This window comes from Meriones unguiculatus, chromosome 1 (assembly GCF_030254825.1).
Source record: "Meriones unguiculatus strain TT.TT164.6M chromosome 1, Bangor_MerUng_6.1, whole genome shotgun sequence".
In the NCBI taxonomy this organism is placed as follows: Eukaryota; Metazoa; Chordata; class Mammalia; order Rodentia; family Muridae; genus Meriones; species Meriones unguiculatus.
This window is the reverse complement of record NC_083349.1, coordinates 52,052,463-52,067,687: the sequence shown is the minus strand read 5'-3', so window position 1 is coordinate 52,067,687 and position 15,225 is coordinate 52,052,463. Positions and strand designations below refer to the sequence as shown.

At 37.1% G+C, this 15,225-nt stretch overlaps 1 protein-coding gene across 6 annotated transcripts in view; it reads right to left on the bottom strand.

The window, feature by feature from the left end:
- Positions 1-15,225, bottom strand: part of Hectd2 (HECT domain E3 ubiquitin protein ligase 2) — a 60,336-nt gene that overhangs the window by 24,744 nt on the left and 20,367 nt on the right. For all 6 annotated transcript variants that reach the window (XR_009593542.1, XR_002476244.2, XR_009593541.1 and 3 more), the window contains exons 3-7: positions 7,571-7,709; positions 7,015-7,117; positions 6,552-6,641; positions 5,522-5,586; positions 722-767 (exon numbers count right to left, since the gene is read on the bottom strand). Coding sequence is in view for 3 of the 6 variants with exons in the window: in XM_021631271.2 (XP_021486946.1) it covers positions 722-767; positions 5,522-5,586; positions 6,552-6,641; positions 7,015-7,117; positions 7,571-7,709 (443 nt within the window). In the remaining 3 variants the exon portion in view is untranslated. The remainder of the gene's footprint in view (positions 1-721; positions 768-5,521; positions 5,587-6,551; positions 6,642-7,014; positions 7,118-7,570; positions 7,710-15,225) is intronic.

Sequence of the window (15,225 nt, the reverse complement as noted above, 5' to 3'; positions counted from 1 at the left end):
CTTCATGGCATCATTTTATAGCTTTTCTCTCCTTTTTTCTTTCAGTTTTGATGCTTTCCTCATTTGTTTCCCTTATCTTTTTTTGTTGTTGTTGTTTCTTTTGTTTCCCACAATTCTTTTATTTGCGCATGATACTGATAATATCATAATAGTAAACTGAACACTGTAGCTTAATATTTTTACCTTCAAATGAGTTAATATACCTGGGCAACTTGGTAAATTATAAAAAATTATACAAATGTAGTATGTTAACTAAGATAATATATTTTCAAAAGTAATTAAAAATAAAAAATTGCTTTTACTTAAAACCTCAATGTGTTTTTATATTTTTGAATCCATATCTCTCTCATGAGGAAGCAAGTAGTTTTGCTTTATAACAAATACCTTTTTGTTTCTATCATAATTCTAATGAAAAGTAGAGACAAATTAGAAACCTAGAAATTCTCTAGCCTATCCCAGTTAATTCAAAGGAAACAGTCTGAGGGGAGAGGGAAGAACATCCATTCCGTTTATTCCCAAACACTGTGGAAGAAAGGTAAGAATGCACTTGTAATTTCTCCCCTCAAATAATTTAGCTTCTGAGTGTTTGTTACAATGTTAGTCTTTGGATTATAAGTAACAATAATTCTAAAGATTATTAATCCTATTGTCAAGTAATAGTTATCTGATAACATTTAATTTCCATGTGCATACTGACATGAATTCACTAATTCTCACTTACCTGTAACAGGATAAAATACGCTCTAAGATCATCTTTTGTTCGTGGGCTGAAAAAGAAAAATAAATGATTACAGATGAGTGCTTAATATCATACTATCTAATAAAACATGACCATTACATGTGCTTGTAAGAACTGAGAAGCCAAAATGAATTTAAATTTACATGCATTATTTTTACTGAGATACAAACAAGTCTTTAGTATGCTGGGAAAATAGTATGCTGGTTCTGAGTACCACCTAAAGAGCAAGTTACAGAGGAAAGCTGTAGCATTTTAAAGTAAATTTCAGACTAACTATGGAAATCGTTAAAAGTCTATAACCAGCTATTTAAAAGTACTTACATTTTGTTTCAACATGGATTATTTTTACTTAATATTTATTTATGCATCAAAGAAACAAAATGTGCCTCTGTTTACAGCCCACTCCTGAAGCAACAGAAATGCCTATAAGCTGGCAACAAGTCAGTTGACAGTGGATCCACACCTCCCCCGATCCTCCATATCCAACCCCTCCAGTATCATCCCCAGCTCTGTAGCGGAAAACCAGCTGCATCTCCCTTTCCTCTCTGGCCCCACCTGCAACTGATCACAATCGTCTTCAACCTTCCTTCCTCTAACTCATGCCATTTTCCTAGCCTCTACCACCAGCAGGGAACACACCAGGGAATAGGCCAGAGAAACAGGTCCACAGAAAATTTCCTCTAGGCAGCACACAGCAGCCACACTCTGAAAATCCGAAGAAGAAACAGGAACCAAGAAACAAAACACCCACTCAACAAAGATAAATCCAGAAACAGCACCAACGCCAGTGGTACTTGTTCTCAACCTGTGGGTCATGACCCCCACGGGGTTGCATATCAGATATTCTGCATATCACATATTGACATTATGACTCATAATAATATCAAAATAACAGTTATGAAGTAACAGCAAAAATAATTTTATGGTTTGGGGTCACCACAATATGAGGAACTGTCTTGAGGGATCAAAGCATTAGGATGACTGAGAACCACTGACCTAGACCTACAATCATCCCAATTCCAGATGCCTAGATGCCAATGTAAAAATGCCACCAATAACAGCCAAGGCAGTGTGTCTCCACTGGAGCCCTACTCTTCTTCCACAGCAGGCCCTGAATATTTCCACATAGTTCAAGTAACAAACAAACAGGCCTCAGAACCTCTCATATGGAGATGATAGAGGTCCTTAAGAGGGAATTAATAAATCCCTTACAGAAATCTGGGGAAACACAAAGTGTGTGAGGAAAGGATTTAGGTCCCCTAATGAAATCTATAAAAACACAAATAGTGGAAAGAAATGAATAAAACTGTTCAATGTCTGAAAATGGAAATAGAATCAAAAAAGAAAATCTCAACTGAGAGAATTCTGGAAATGAAAAAATTTAGGAATCCAGAGGCAAGCTTTACCAAAAGGATATAAAAGATGGAAGAAAGAATCTCAAGCACTGAAGATATGACAGAAATGAATATACCAGTCAAAGAAAATGTTAAATATAAGCCACTTCTGATATAAAACTTGCAGGAAATCTAGATACTATGAAAAGACTAAATCTAAGAATAATAGAAATAGAGAAAGGGAAAGAATCCCAGCTCAAAGGCCCAGAAAATGTTTAAAAAAAAAAAGAAAAATTTCCTAACATAAAGGAGATATCCATAAAAGTACAAGAAAGATATAGAACACCAAATAGATTGGACCAGAAAATAAAGTCCTCTTAGCACATAATAATCAAAACATGAAATGTACAGAAAAGGGAAGAATATTAAAAGATGGAAGGGGGAAAAGAACAAGTAACATACAAGGCAGAACTATTAGACTCACACCTGACTTCTAATGGAGACTCTAAAAACCAGAAGGTCCTGGACAGATGTGCTACAGACTTTAAGAGACCACAGATGTCAGCCCAGACTACTATATCTAGAAAAACTCTCAAATCACCATACATGGAGAAAATAAGATATTACATTGAAAAAAAAATTTAAACAGTACCTATCTACAAATTCAGCCCTGTAGAGGGTGCTAAAAGAAAATTCCAACCTACAAAAATTAACTACAACCATGAAAACATGGGGAATAAATAATCACAGACAACCAAAATCAAAGGAAGGGACACACACACACACACACACACACACACACACACCATCACCACCACCAAAAACAAAATAATAGGAATTAACATTCATTGATCAATGATATCTCTCAATGTCAATGGTCACAATTCCTCCAATAAAAAGACAGACTAAGAGAACGGATGATGCACATCCCATCTGTCTTTCTAAATGAGGATTGATCATCTTACCCCATGTCTGCTCAATTGATTATCTTTTTTAGGTGTATAGATTTCATTATGTTTATCATACCTTATTGGTCTATATAAGTGAGTATATCCCATGTTTGTCTTTCTCCTTCTGGGATATTTCACTCAGAATGATCTTTTCTAGATCCCACCATTTGCCTGCAAATTTCATGATTTCCTCCTTTTTGATTGCTGAGTAGTATTCCATTGTATAAAAATACCACAATTTCTGTACCCATTCCACCGTTGATGGACATCTGGGTTGTTTCCAGGTTCTGGCTATTACAAATAGAGCTGCTATAAACATGGTTGAGCAAGTGTCCTTTTTGTGTACTTGAACAAACTTTGGGTATATACCTAGCAGTGGTATAGCTGGGTCTGGAGGAAGCACTATTCCTATTTGTCTTAGAAAGCGCCAGATAGCTTTCCAGAGTGGTTGTACCAGTTTACATTCCCACCAGCAGTGGAGCAGGGTTCCCCTTTCTCCACAACCTCTCCAGCATGTGTTATCGCTTGAGTTTTTCATCTTGGCCATTCTGATGGGTGTAAGGTGATATCTCAGGGTCGTTTTGATTTGCATTTCCCTGATGGCTAATGAGGATGAGCATTTCTTTAAGTGTTTTTCTGCCATTCGATATTCCTCTGTTGAGAATTCTCTGTTTAGCTCTGTTCCCCATTTTTTAATTGGATTACTTGGTTTGCTGCTTTTCAGGAACGTATGACAGGAGTCTACTGAGCGCATCTGAAAGACTCTAACTAGCAGTGTTTTCAAAGCAAAGACTCATGACCAAACCTTTGGCAGAGTACAGGGAATCATAAGAAAGAAGGGGAGTTTGTCTGATGGGGAAAGGATAGGAGCTCCACAAGGACCAAATATATCTGGGCACGGTCTTTTCTGAGACTGACATTCAACCAAGGACCATGTATGGATATAACCTAGAACCTCCACTCAGATGTAGCCTGTGGTAGCTCAGTAACCAATTGGTTTCCCAAAGTGAGGGGAACAGGGACTATTTCTAACAGGAACTCAATGACTGGCTCTTTGGTCTCCCCACCCCCAAAGGGAGGAGCAGTCCTGTTAGGCCACAGAGGAGGGCTTTGCAGCCAGTCCTGAAGATACCTGATAAAACAGGATCAGATGAATGGGGAGGAGGCCCCCCCTATCAGTGGACTTGGAAAGGGGCACGGTGGAGATGAGGGAGGGAGGGAGGGAAGGAGGGAGGGACTGGGAGGGAATGAGGGATCGGGACACGGCTGGGATACAGAGTTAATAAAATGTAACTGATAAAAATAAAATAAAATAAAATAAAATTTAAAAAAAAGAAAAAAAAAAAAAGAGAACGGATGAAAAAACAGGATACACCCTTTTGCTGCATCAAAGAAACACACCTGGACATCAAAGATAAACATTACCTAAAGGTAAAGAGTTGAAAAAAGATAGTCTAAGCAAATGGACCTAAGAAACAAGTTAGTGTACACATTTTAATATCAAACAAAACAGACTTCAGACCAAAACTAATAAGAAAAGATAGGGAAGGACATTACATACTCATCAAAGGGAAAATCTACCAGGAAACTCCTACAGCTAATAAACACTTTCAGCAAAGTAACTGGAGAGAAAATTGACAGACAAAAATCAGTAGTCCTCCTATACACAAATGACAGCCTGAAAAAGAAATCAGAGAAACAACACCTTTCACAAAGAGCCTCAAATAATAGACCTTGATGCAATATATATAACCAAGCAAGTGAAAGATATGATATGATGTCTGATAAAAAAATTCAAGTCTTTGAAGAAACAAATTGAAGAAGATATCAGAAGATGGAAAGATCTCTCATGCTCACGGATTGGTAAGATTAACACAGTGAACATCCTACCAAAATCATTCTATAGATTTAATGCAATCTCCATCAAAATTCCAACACAATTCTTCACCGATCTTGAAAGGACAATTCTTCACCTCATATGAAAACACACACACACACACACACACACACACCCCAGTATAGTTAAAACAATCCTGAACAATAAAAGAACTATTGGAGCTCTCACCATTCCTCATCTCAAGTTACACTACAAAGCTATAGTAAGTAATAAAAACAGACATTGATCAGAGGAATTGAATTGAAGACCCAGGCATAAACCCACATACCTATGGACACCTGATATTTGATAAAGAAGCTAGAAATATACACTGGTAAAAAAAATTGGTGCTGGTCAAATTGAAGAGCTGGATGTAGAATAATGGAAAAAGATACATATCACCCTGCACCAAACTCAACTCCAAATGAGTCAAAGACATCCACATAAAATCAGGTTCTCTAAACAGCTTTGTTTCAAGCATTCTATAATGTCTTTCTGATCCATGTCATTAAGAAAATTCATATAAGATACTTCCAAAGAGTAAACCATACTCACATACATTAAAGATACATGAAACACATATCCAAGTAATCGATACGTATTAAATACCAGTTACAATTACCCTTTAAATTCTTGTAACAGGCTATTAATGATTCCCTTCAATACTGACTTCTGAATATCTTGAGGCTGGAGGCAAAAGAAAATAATAAGATATAAAAATTATTAGGATATCTTGTGATTTTATGTTAATTTTATTTACAGAGCAATCTGAACAATTACAAGCAGACTTACGAAGTAGCAATGAAAATAAAATAATTTTATGGTTGGCGGTCACCAGAACATTAGGCACTGGATTAAAGGGTAGCAGTATTAGGAAGGTTGAGAACCACTGGGATAGGCCAATAGCTCTCTTAAGCACAGATGTAAAACACTCAACAAAATATTAGCAGATTGAGCCCAAAACATATAAAAAGAATTATACATTATAGTCATGTAGGATTTATTCCAACTTTTCAAGGATGGTTTGACCTCTGAAAATAAATGTATATAACTAATCACAGTAACAAGCTATAGAAATTTCTTCATTTCTACTAAAGACCTACTGATTCTGAGGCTGTGCTAATGAGCACTTCCTATGATTGATTCAAAACTAATTTCTGAGAATCACTCAAGTCACTGCCCTGAGTAAGTGAAACAGGATTTTTCAAAGTCTTTCTAAATACAGATTATATACAGAAATATTTTGTTTAATTCTCAGATAATTAGAAAAATGATGACCTAACTTTCTGAAAATTCCAATTCTATTGATCATAAAATCATGTCAGTTTTCTAGCATAATTATGTTACAAAGTGGCTGCATTTGAAATGGAGTAGCTGGAGAGATGGTTCAGTGGTCAAAAGCACTTTCTGTTCTTCCAGAAGACCTGAATTCAGTTTCTAGCACCCACACAGGAAGCTCACAACCACCTGAATGCAATTCCAGCTCCAGGGATCAGGTATCCTCTTCTGTTTCTGTGGGTACCTTATATAATTAGTATGTTCACACAAACATAAGGTAAATGAAATAAATCTTTTTTTTTAATAAACGAGTTGTGCAATGAAGAAAAGACAGAGAATTATACTACTGAAATATATCCATAAACAATACTTACAGTATTAAGTAAGGCATCAAATACAGCATTCACGAAATTAGCATTAACCCCAGGGTCCTCAATGGTATTAAATGAGGCTGTGGCATCTTTCTGCAAATTCAATTAAAGAATTATGTACATTTAATATTTCATGGATTAGTCTTAAAAATATCTGAATTATACTTTCTTATATTCTCAACTAATCTTGTCTGATTACCAAAAAAAATTAAGGCTATTATTGAAAATAAAAATTGACATATAGGAAATAAAAACATATGGCTTTAATAGCTTTTTAAAAAATTAAAGAAATCAAACATTAATAGTGAAATAAATACTATATTTACTGAATCAAAAATAATATTTTGATACAAATAATTTAAAAATGCATATACTATTTAAACCAATACTGGCTATAAAATGGAATCTCATCTTTTATTTAAAATTGTAAGTGAATGAAAAGTATCTTTTATGTATTATTTATTACCTTAAATGCAGTATTTAATTCTGAGAACGAATCAAATGCTGTTATATAAAAAGCATGTACTGTTTTCCAATTTCCTGTTGACTCAGCTTTTTCTAATTCTTCCCTAAAAATCAAACAAAATCATATATTAACCATAAGTGGAAACATCATATAAACAGCATTTCTCTTAAAAAAAATGAATGCCATGCTAAATATATCATTTTAATACTGAAAACAACATAAATCTGTTGTAATTGATACAAAACCAGCATATAAACATATAGTTCTTAATTACATTAAAATATTAGTTCAGCTTCAACTTCTCCCATATACCCAATTCTGACTCAGATTCTCTTGGTGTTTGCTTTCCTTTGCTGCAACATACCCACTACCCATTACTCACACATTCATTTATATTTTCAACTTGAGATATCTTATCCTTTGCATCTTTACTTTTGTCTAATATCTTATAGGACTCTATAAGTTCAGCTAATTTTTCAGGCAAAGACATTAAGCTATGTAAAGCGCTGACATGCAGATGCTATCAGTCTACACAGAAGAGTGAGTTGGAACTTACTCAAAGTCTTTTACAGTTTTGGGCTGGCTGGAAGGGGTAGGTTCTGGAAGGGCTGAGACCTTCACTTCAGATGATAATGCATCTATAGACATGCGCTGTTTTTGTCTAACATCAAGACAAACCGGTGGTAGGTCTCTCACTGTGAAGTGTAAGAAAATTCCATGTAATGAATCAAAGCTTTTCCAAATTAGAAAATATCAGGGTAATTCAGCACGAACAGAAATGATTTCTTATGTTTAGAAACTTTTATTAGCAGGGAGGGATATTTTAGCAGAAAAGAAATAAACTCCAATCTTTTTACAATAATCTTTTTGGCTCTTCCAGCTTTTCTCATTCTTCACTAGGTGTGGAGAGCCGCTTTTTTTGTCAGGATGCTTTGTTATTGAGTTCTCAGCATGTTTTCACCCTGGCTTTCACCTGGAGACAGGGATTATAGACAGGATGTTTTGTCAAGTTCACTTCCTTTTGTTTGTGTGAGGATCACACAGACAGGTGGTGGAAAGGTTAACAAGTTTGAGTTCTTCGTGAACCCCTTCTTTGTATCAAGGTGCTTTGCTCTGACTATAAAAAGGGACTGTGCAAAGGAACTATAAAAAGGGACTATAAAAAGGAAACTGGTGCCTCGTTTCTACTGGAAGCCCTCTTGAACAGATCCCATGTGCAGTGTGTTGGTTTTTAAATTTTCTTTCAATCCTCACTCAGAAACTGTTTGTCTCTGTTGGTGGGCTCCAGCAACTAGACTTATCCTTTCCTATCCCTGCCCATACACTTTCCCCAACCTGGCTATAAACACCCACTATTAAACACAAACAGACTCATTCAAATATAAATCAAACTTATTCATAAACTAAGCTTGTCTGAGTGTACATTTTTATACCCACTCACTTTTATTAATACCATACTGAGGTAGAACAGTGAAATTTGAGTTAGTAAAAGAACTTGATTTTGGCAGAGCCCAAGAGTGGGTAGAGTCTTATATAAGACAAACAGTAATGCCGAGACCAGAACTGTCCAGTGAGGTAGCACCAGAGGCCAACAGCAGGTTCTATTTTCAGTTCCAAAGGTAGCTTGACTGAAGAGAACTACAGAATGTTAACATGCATATTAATGAAATCCAAGTCTGAAAGAAGAGCTGAATCCATTGCTCATATCAGTGAATGGAAGCCAAATTACAGGATGTGACATTCAGCTATTAAGGGAAGAAAAATAACAGCTCACAGCTGCTCTTATGTCCCTAAATATCAAGGCATTGTTTCTAGAGATAGGTTTTCTGCCTTTTGCCACAGATGGTTTTTTTATTAAAGTGTAATTCAAAAGAGAAAACCAATAACTATGGTGATTAATTAAACCTTATGTCGGTATCATAAACAGAACAGGAAAATTTTCATTCTGACATATGCAACTCTACAATATATAAGGATATTGTGATATAGTAAAAAAAAAAAAGCAAAAATACACTTGTGAAAACCTGCCATTTAGATTTCATTCAGCCAATACTTGAGAACACTCCATGCTAAATTGATAAGCAGTAATAATTTTCCTTCCTTTTAATAAATTGCTGCCAATTTTAGTTGGTTGCTTAGAAACATTAAGTAAAACACGTGAAGCCAATGCAAAAAGAATATGACTGAGATGAGGGCTGGTAGTATATTAATGCATGCAGGTTGTAATAGTTATGCATAAGGGTGTGAGATTATTAGCAACATTTTGCCATCTCACTAGTTATGGGTTGACTCTGGTTGAAAATGGCATATGTAGTCTTCTACAACTGCAATAATCAAAATGAAAACTGACATTTTGGTTGGTTATATAAAGACTGCTCCTGAATAGCCATCATATATAGTAACAGTAGCTCAGAGATAAACAAGAGTGTCATGTAGATTGTGTGTTCAAGAGAAGGAACCTAGGTCTATGTGCTGCTGACAAGGAAGTACTGGCATACAAAGAGTTTCTGCTTTTAATACACAACTACAAATGTTACACCCTAAGTTTCATAAATAATGGAAAAGCACCAGCCTTGAAAATAAGGAACTGAATCTATTGCTTGCTGAGTTACCCTGTTAACGTTGGCTAGTCACTGAGGCTCTTGGAACCTCAGCTTTTATATAAAATGAATGAAACGGTCAGTCACTCTTAAAGTTGAAGAGAACTTGAAAGGCCAACTTGGGGGTGTAACGAATGGATTGTTTGACTGGCAGTAGTTCACCCTTTCTTTGCTTAAGATATCAGCACTTCAGGATTCTTTATATTGCAAATATCTGTTTAGTAGTCTAGCTGGCAGTGTAAACCTGAAAGAGTTGGACCTGAAACTGAGGGAGATGTCTCATGAAATAGCCAACTTTGTTCAGAGTATCAGACATTTTATACTCTGAAGGTTAAAAAAAGTTACCAGAGTAAAGTATACAATCACAAAGACAAGCCACACATTTTTCCATAGAGACTGTGGTGGTTTGAATGAAAATGGCCACCATAGGCCCATAGGGAATCACACTATTAGGAGGTTTGACCTTGTTGGAGTAGGTGTGGCCTTGTTGGAGGAAGTGTGTTAGGGGTGGACTTTGAAGTCTCAAATGTTCACACCAAGCCCAGTGTCTCACTCTCGTCCTGCTGCCTGTCAACCCAGATCTCTACAGCACCATGTCTGCCTGCATGCCACCATGCTTCTCACCATGATGATAATGGACTAAATCTCTGAACTGTAAGCCAACCACAATTCAGTGTTTTCCTTTGTAAGACTGGCTGTGGACATAGTTAGGAACACTAACTAAAACAGAGACACATGAATAACAACAGCTGAAGTAACTCACTCCTATCTGCTACAAATAAAGCTGCTACAAACATGGTTGAGCAAATGTCCTTATTGTGTACTTGAGCCTCTTTTGGCAAAGGACACCATCATCAAAACAAGACGACTGCCTACGGATTGGGAAAGAATCTTCACCAACCCTTTTTCTGACAGAGGGCTAATATCCAGTATATATTAAGAACTAAAGAAGCGGAAAAGCAGCAAACCAAGTAATCCAATTAAAAAATGGAGAACAGAGCTAAACAGAGAATTCTCTGTAGAGGAATATCGAATGGCAGAGAAGCACTTAAAGAAATGCTCAACGTCATTAGCCATCAGGGAAATGCAAATCAAAACAACCCTGAGATTTCACCTTACACCCATCAGAATGGCCAAGATGAAAAACTCGAGTGACAACACATGCTGGAGAGGCTGTGGAGAAAGGGGAACCCTCCTCCACTGCTGGTGGGAATGTAAACTTTGTACAACCACTCTGGAAATCAATCTGGCGCTTTCTAAGGCAACTAGGAACAGTGCTTCCTCAAGATCCAGCCATACCACTCCTAGGCATATATCCAAAAGAGGCTGAATATGTTTTAAATGCTTTCTTTTCACATATCCTTATAACTTTTCAGGGTAGTTTTTATTACCTCATTTTACAGATGGGAAAAGAAATAGAATGAGATTAATTTTTTAGAATGGTAGTTTGTACGCTACAGATCCAGGATTCAACCCTAGCCTGAAAAACTATAAGACCTGCACTGTTTCTACTACTGAACAACGGCAATCTTCTACTGTGAATAAAGTCAATCAGGAAACAGGAGCTAATAAACTGTAAATGTATCAAAATAAATAAATAAACATCCCCAAAACAAAAACAACCTTCAAAGATCAATCAAATCAATATGCTGGCAAATTGCATCCTAAATATTACTTACGTTAAAAAACTTAGGAACAGACACATTTACAGTTTATCACCCACAAGTGCCCCACTCTGTGATCATTAACAGAGGCCTAGGAGGGTTAGATGGTTCAGAGTGCTCTGACAGGTGGAGGCAGTCAGCTGGCAGTGCAAGTACCAGGCAAGGCATAAAGGAACAATCTGAAGGTTCCCTCTTTCAGCTTAGCTTTTGTGCTGCTTTTGACTACTTCAGTTTTGGCATGTAGCAAAAACAGGGAAAGACCAGAGTAGATTAGTCATAACAGGTGGTGTTTACATCACTCTCTATAAGAGTACTTTTCTGAACATTTAGCAAAAATAAAGCTTGAAGGTGGGAGAAAGGAAGAAGAGGGGGAAAACCCTATGATTCATAGAACTTTAGCCATCAGAGCCAAATAAAGCAACACATTCCCTGGTTTTGGGAAGACTTTTTACCAAGTTTGTTGAAGTGTATATAAAACTGTAAGCATGAGTGAAAAGTTCTTTTATGGACTTCATCTAAAAATGTAAGTTATTTCCGTAGAAGCTCATCTTTAATGAAGTAGACGCTTTATACTAGATTATCTTACAGAAGTAAAGACCAGAAAAGGATCTGGTATCCCAATAGGGCAAACAGGCCAGCAAAGAAAAAGTGTCTCCTATTCATTTCTTTATTACCAAGTGCAGACTACATGTGTCATGGATGCTGGGCTGTAGAGACAACTGAACACAAAACTCAAGAAAACTAGAAATACATAGATGCCCAGATCTGACACACTTACAGGAATATCTTACAAATATTATGCAGATGAACAACGGGAATAAAAAGTCACTTGTCGTACTATTTCTATTAAAAAAAAAGGATGGGCACAATTCATTCTTTTTAATGGGGTCAAAAAATATGTACATCTAATATGATAGAATATAGTTGTAAAAAACAAGAAATATATCTCAAATTAAACAACTGAAAATAACAACCCAAGGTGCTGGTTGATGTACATGTAGGGGACATTGGCTTTTAAGTAGGGAAATAAAAGTATACATATATACATATATGTTTATGGCATACAGGAGATACAGCAAAACAATGTGATAGTTACATATGAAGCTACTCATTCTTATAGCTTTTTAAAAAAACTCTACAACAATTCTATTAGCATTTAAAAGAAAAGTTTCAGGCAGACAAACTATAAATCTCAGCAGCTGCTCAGAGAAAGAGAATGGAGAAGAAAGGGAAAAAAGCTAAGCTGTTAAGAGTTCAGCTGGCAGGATTGCATGGTGATAGGCAGCTGGCCCTGTGGCTGGGAGGAAAGGTTTAGAGGAGTGAAGTCAAAGCACTGGGAGGCCCAATGTGTTAGAAAAGCATGTTTAGAAAAGCAGGTAGACTTCTAAAGCTGGTATCTGTGGCTCTCTAAGAGGGGGTAGGGATTCTAGGAAGGAATTCTACTTCATTAAATGGGTAAGTATTCTACCATCTCTTGAGGGTGGCTCAAGGTGAGCTCACTTTTGAATCACACAAAGGTGCTATTCAAAAGTTAACTCTGATCTAAAACAACAGCCCTTCCCCTCTCCAAAATAAGCCATTCAGGAGCTTAATTTAAGAGTAGTAAAAAAGATAAGTGAACTAACACAGCAAAATGTTTTTCAGATACAGTTTTCTCTAGTAATAGTTAAGAAAAGAAAATAACTAAGGTACTTACTCTGCTTAGGGGAAGATCTTAGAGATTTAGAACAAGACCAGTTTCATTTTCAAAGGCAACCTGGAGTTCAGGGTCATCTGAGGCCTTGGAGATAGTCCCAAGGTAGAAATCCTAAAGTGGCATGCCCTTTGCTCCCCGCCAGACATCTGGCACTGCACTGGCTTTCTTCTAACCACTTGTTTCTGTCTGCCCCTCAAACTGCTCTTAAACAGAAACTGTACTACTTTACCTGAAAACACATCACAGGAACCTCATACAGACCTAAGCACTGAGTTAAGACCATCTTTCTTCCCTTCCGCTATTTTAGAGATGCATTTCTCATGTCACACCAAGGCTCTGCTAAGACTAAACTTTTTTGCATTTTTATTAATTATTTTTATTTATTACAATTTATTCACTTTGTATCCCATTTGTGGCCCCTCCCTCTTCTCTCCCAATCCCAGCCTCCCACCCTCTTCTCCCTCTATACCCCTCCCCTAGTCCACTGACAGGGGAGGACCTCCTCCCCTTCTATCTGACCTTAGACTATCAAGTCTCCCAGGGGGAGGTGATCAGACAGCCTGCCACAGAGTTCATGCCAGAGACAGCCCCTGCTCCCCTTACTAGGATACCAGCAGCAGAAAGATACGCATGGTATATACTCACTCCTAAGTGGTTATTAGACATGCAATATAGTATAAACATACTAAACTCTATACTTCTAAAGCACCAAGGAAGACCCTAGGGAAGATGCTCAATCCTCATTCAGAAGGGAAAACAAACACAAGAGACAATGGAAACAGAAGAAGTCAGAGAACAAGACAGGAGCCTACCACAGATGACTTCTGGAAGACTCCACTGATCGACGTATCGAAGCAGAGACTGAGACTCATAGTCAAACTTTGGGCAGAATGCATGAAACTTTATGAAAGAAGGGGGAAATTGAAAGACCTGGAGGGGACAGGAGCTCCACAACGAGAGTAACAGAAGCAAAAATACTGGGCCCAGGGCCCCTGCAGAGACTGATACTCCAACCAAGGATCACACATGGAGAGGACCTAAAACCCTTGCTCAGATGTAGCTCATAGGCCCAGTCTCCAAGAATGAACTCTTAAATCAGCTGAGCTGGGAAAGAAACATTGGCCTCCAGGTAAATGTGAGTTCAAGTTCATATCCAGTCTTTTCTCAATTACCAAGAAAAAAGAGATATTTCAAAAGGATTTAGGAAGAACTGATTTGCTTCTTTTAAGGTGGTTTGTGCTGTTTTAAACTTGTTTTAAGAAAGTCTAAAAGGAAGAAAGAAAAAAATATATATATAAAGAATGTAGTGTTACCCTCAGAACTCCACTCCTACTGTATTTGCTTTCTAGGTCATTTTTTTGTATTTTTTTTAAAGATGCACCATCTCTAGCAGCTGTTAAAGCAAGTAAAACACCTACACTTCTCAGCTTTTTCAAAGGATAGCCAACTTGACAGACTTACCTAGTCATGTGATCTACAGGGAGGAAAGGGTCCCTCAGCTGTTAGGTAGGAGCTTCTCTTAACACCATCTGGAGATAAGCTGTTAAGAGAACACCTGGTCTTGATACCAGAAAAAAAAGAAACTTACAATAACTGCTAAGAATTCAAACTTCTGAAGAAATAATCTTACTGACAAGTGAGGCAGGCTTTTCAAAAAATGCCAAGGAATTATAAGTACGCCTCCATAAAGACTCAGTCTAATTCAAGTGAGTCTAAACTCAAAGAAAGAGTTCTTTCTGTAGCACCTGTGACACATGACTATACCAGAACTAAGGTAGCATCCAGACAGAACAGCCAGATGTCTAGACAGGAGTTCGATTAAGGTAAAGAAGTCTGCTGAAAGACCTATTCAGCTAAAGGGCTGTGTGTAAAAACTCCCAAGCTGAGTGAGCCTGGGGCTAAGTCCAGAGTCCACAAGACTGACTCTTATGAGAGAAAAACAGGCAAGCTGTGGGAATTCAGCTAGATGGTATTTTGAGTCAACAAATCTACTTAAAAAGTGTAGGCACATGAGCTGACAAGCCAAGTTTACAAATCAAGGTATCTGTACACAAAACAACAGACGGGCATGCGCATGGTGCATACACATGTGCAGGCAACACAGCAATACATGAAATGAGCACCCATAAAATAAGATAAAAAGAAAATATTAGGTAGAGATTGAGGAAAGGAAGCAAAGGCCATTTAAACCAAAAATCCAAAGATTACTGCTATCTAGCACACTTTGACTTCCTGTCAGGTGCCATACTTC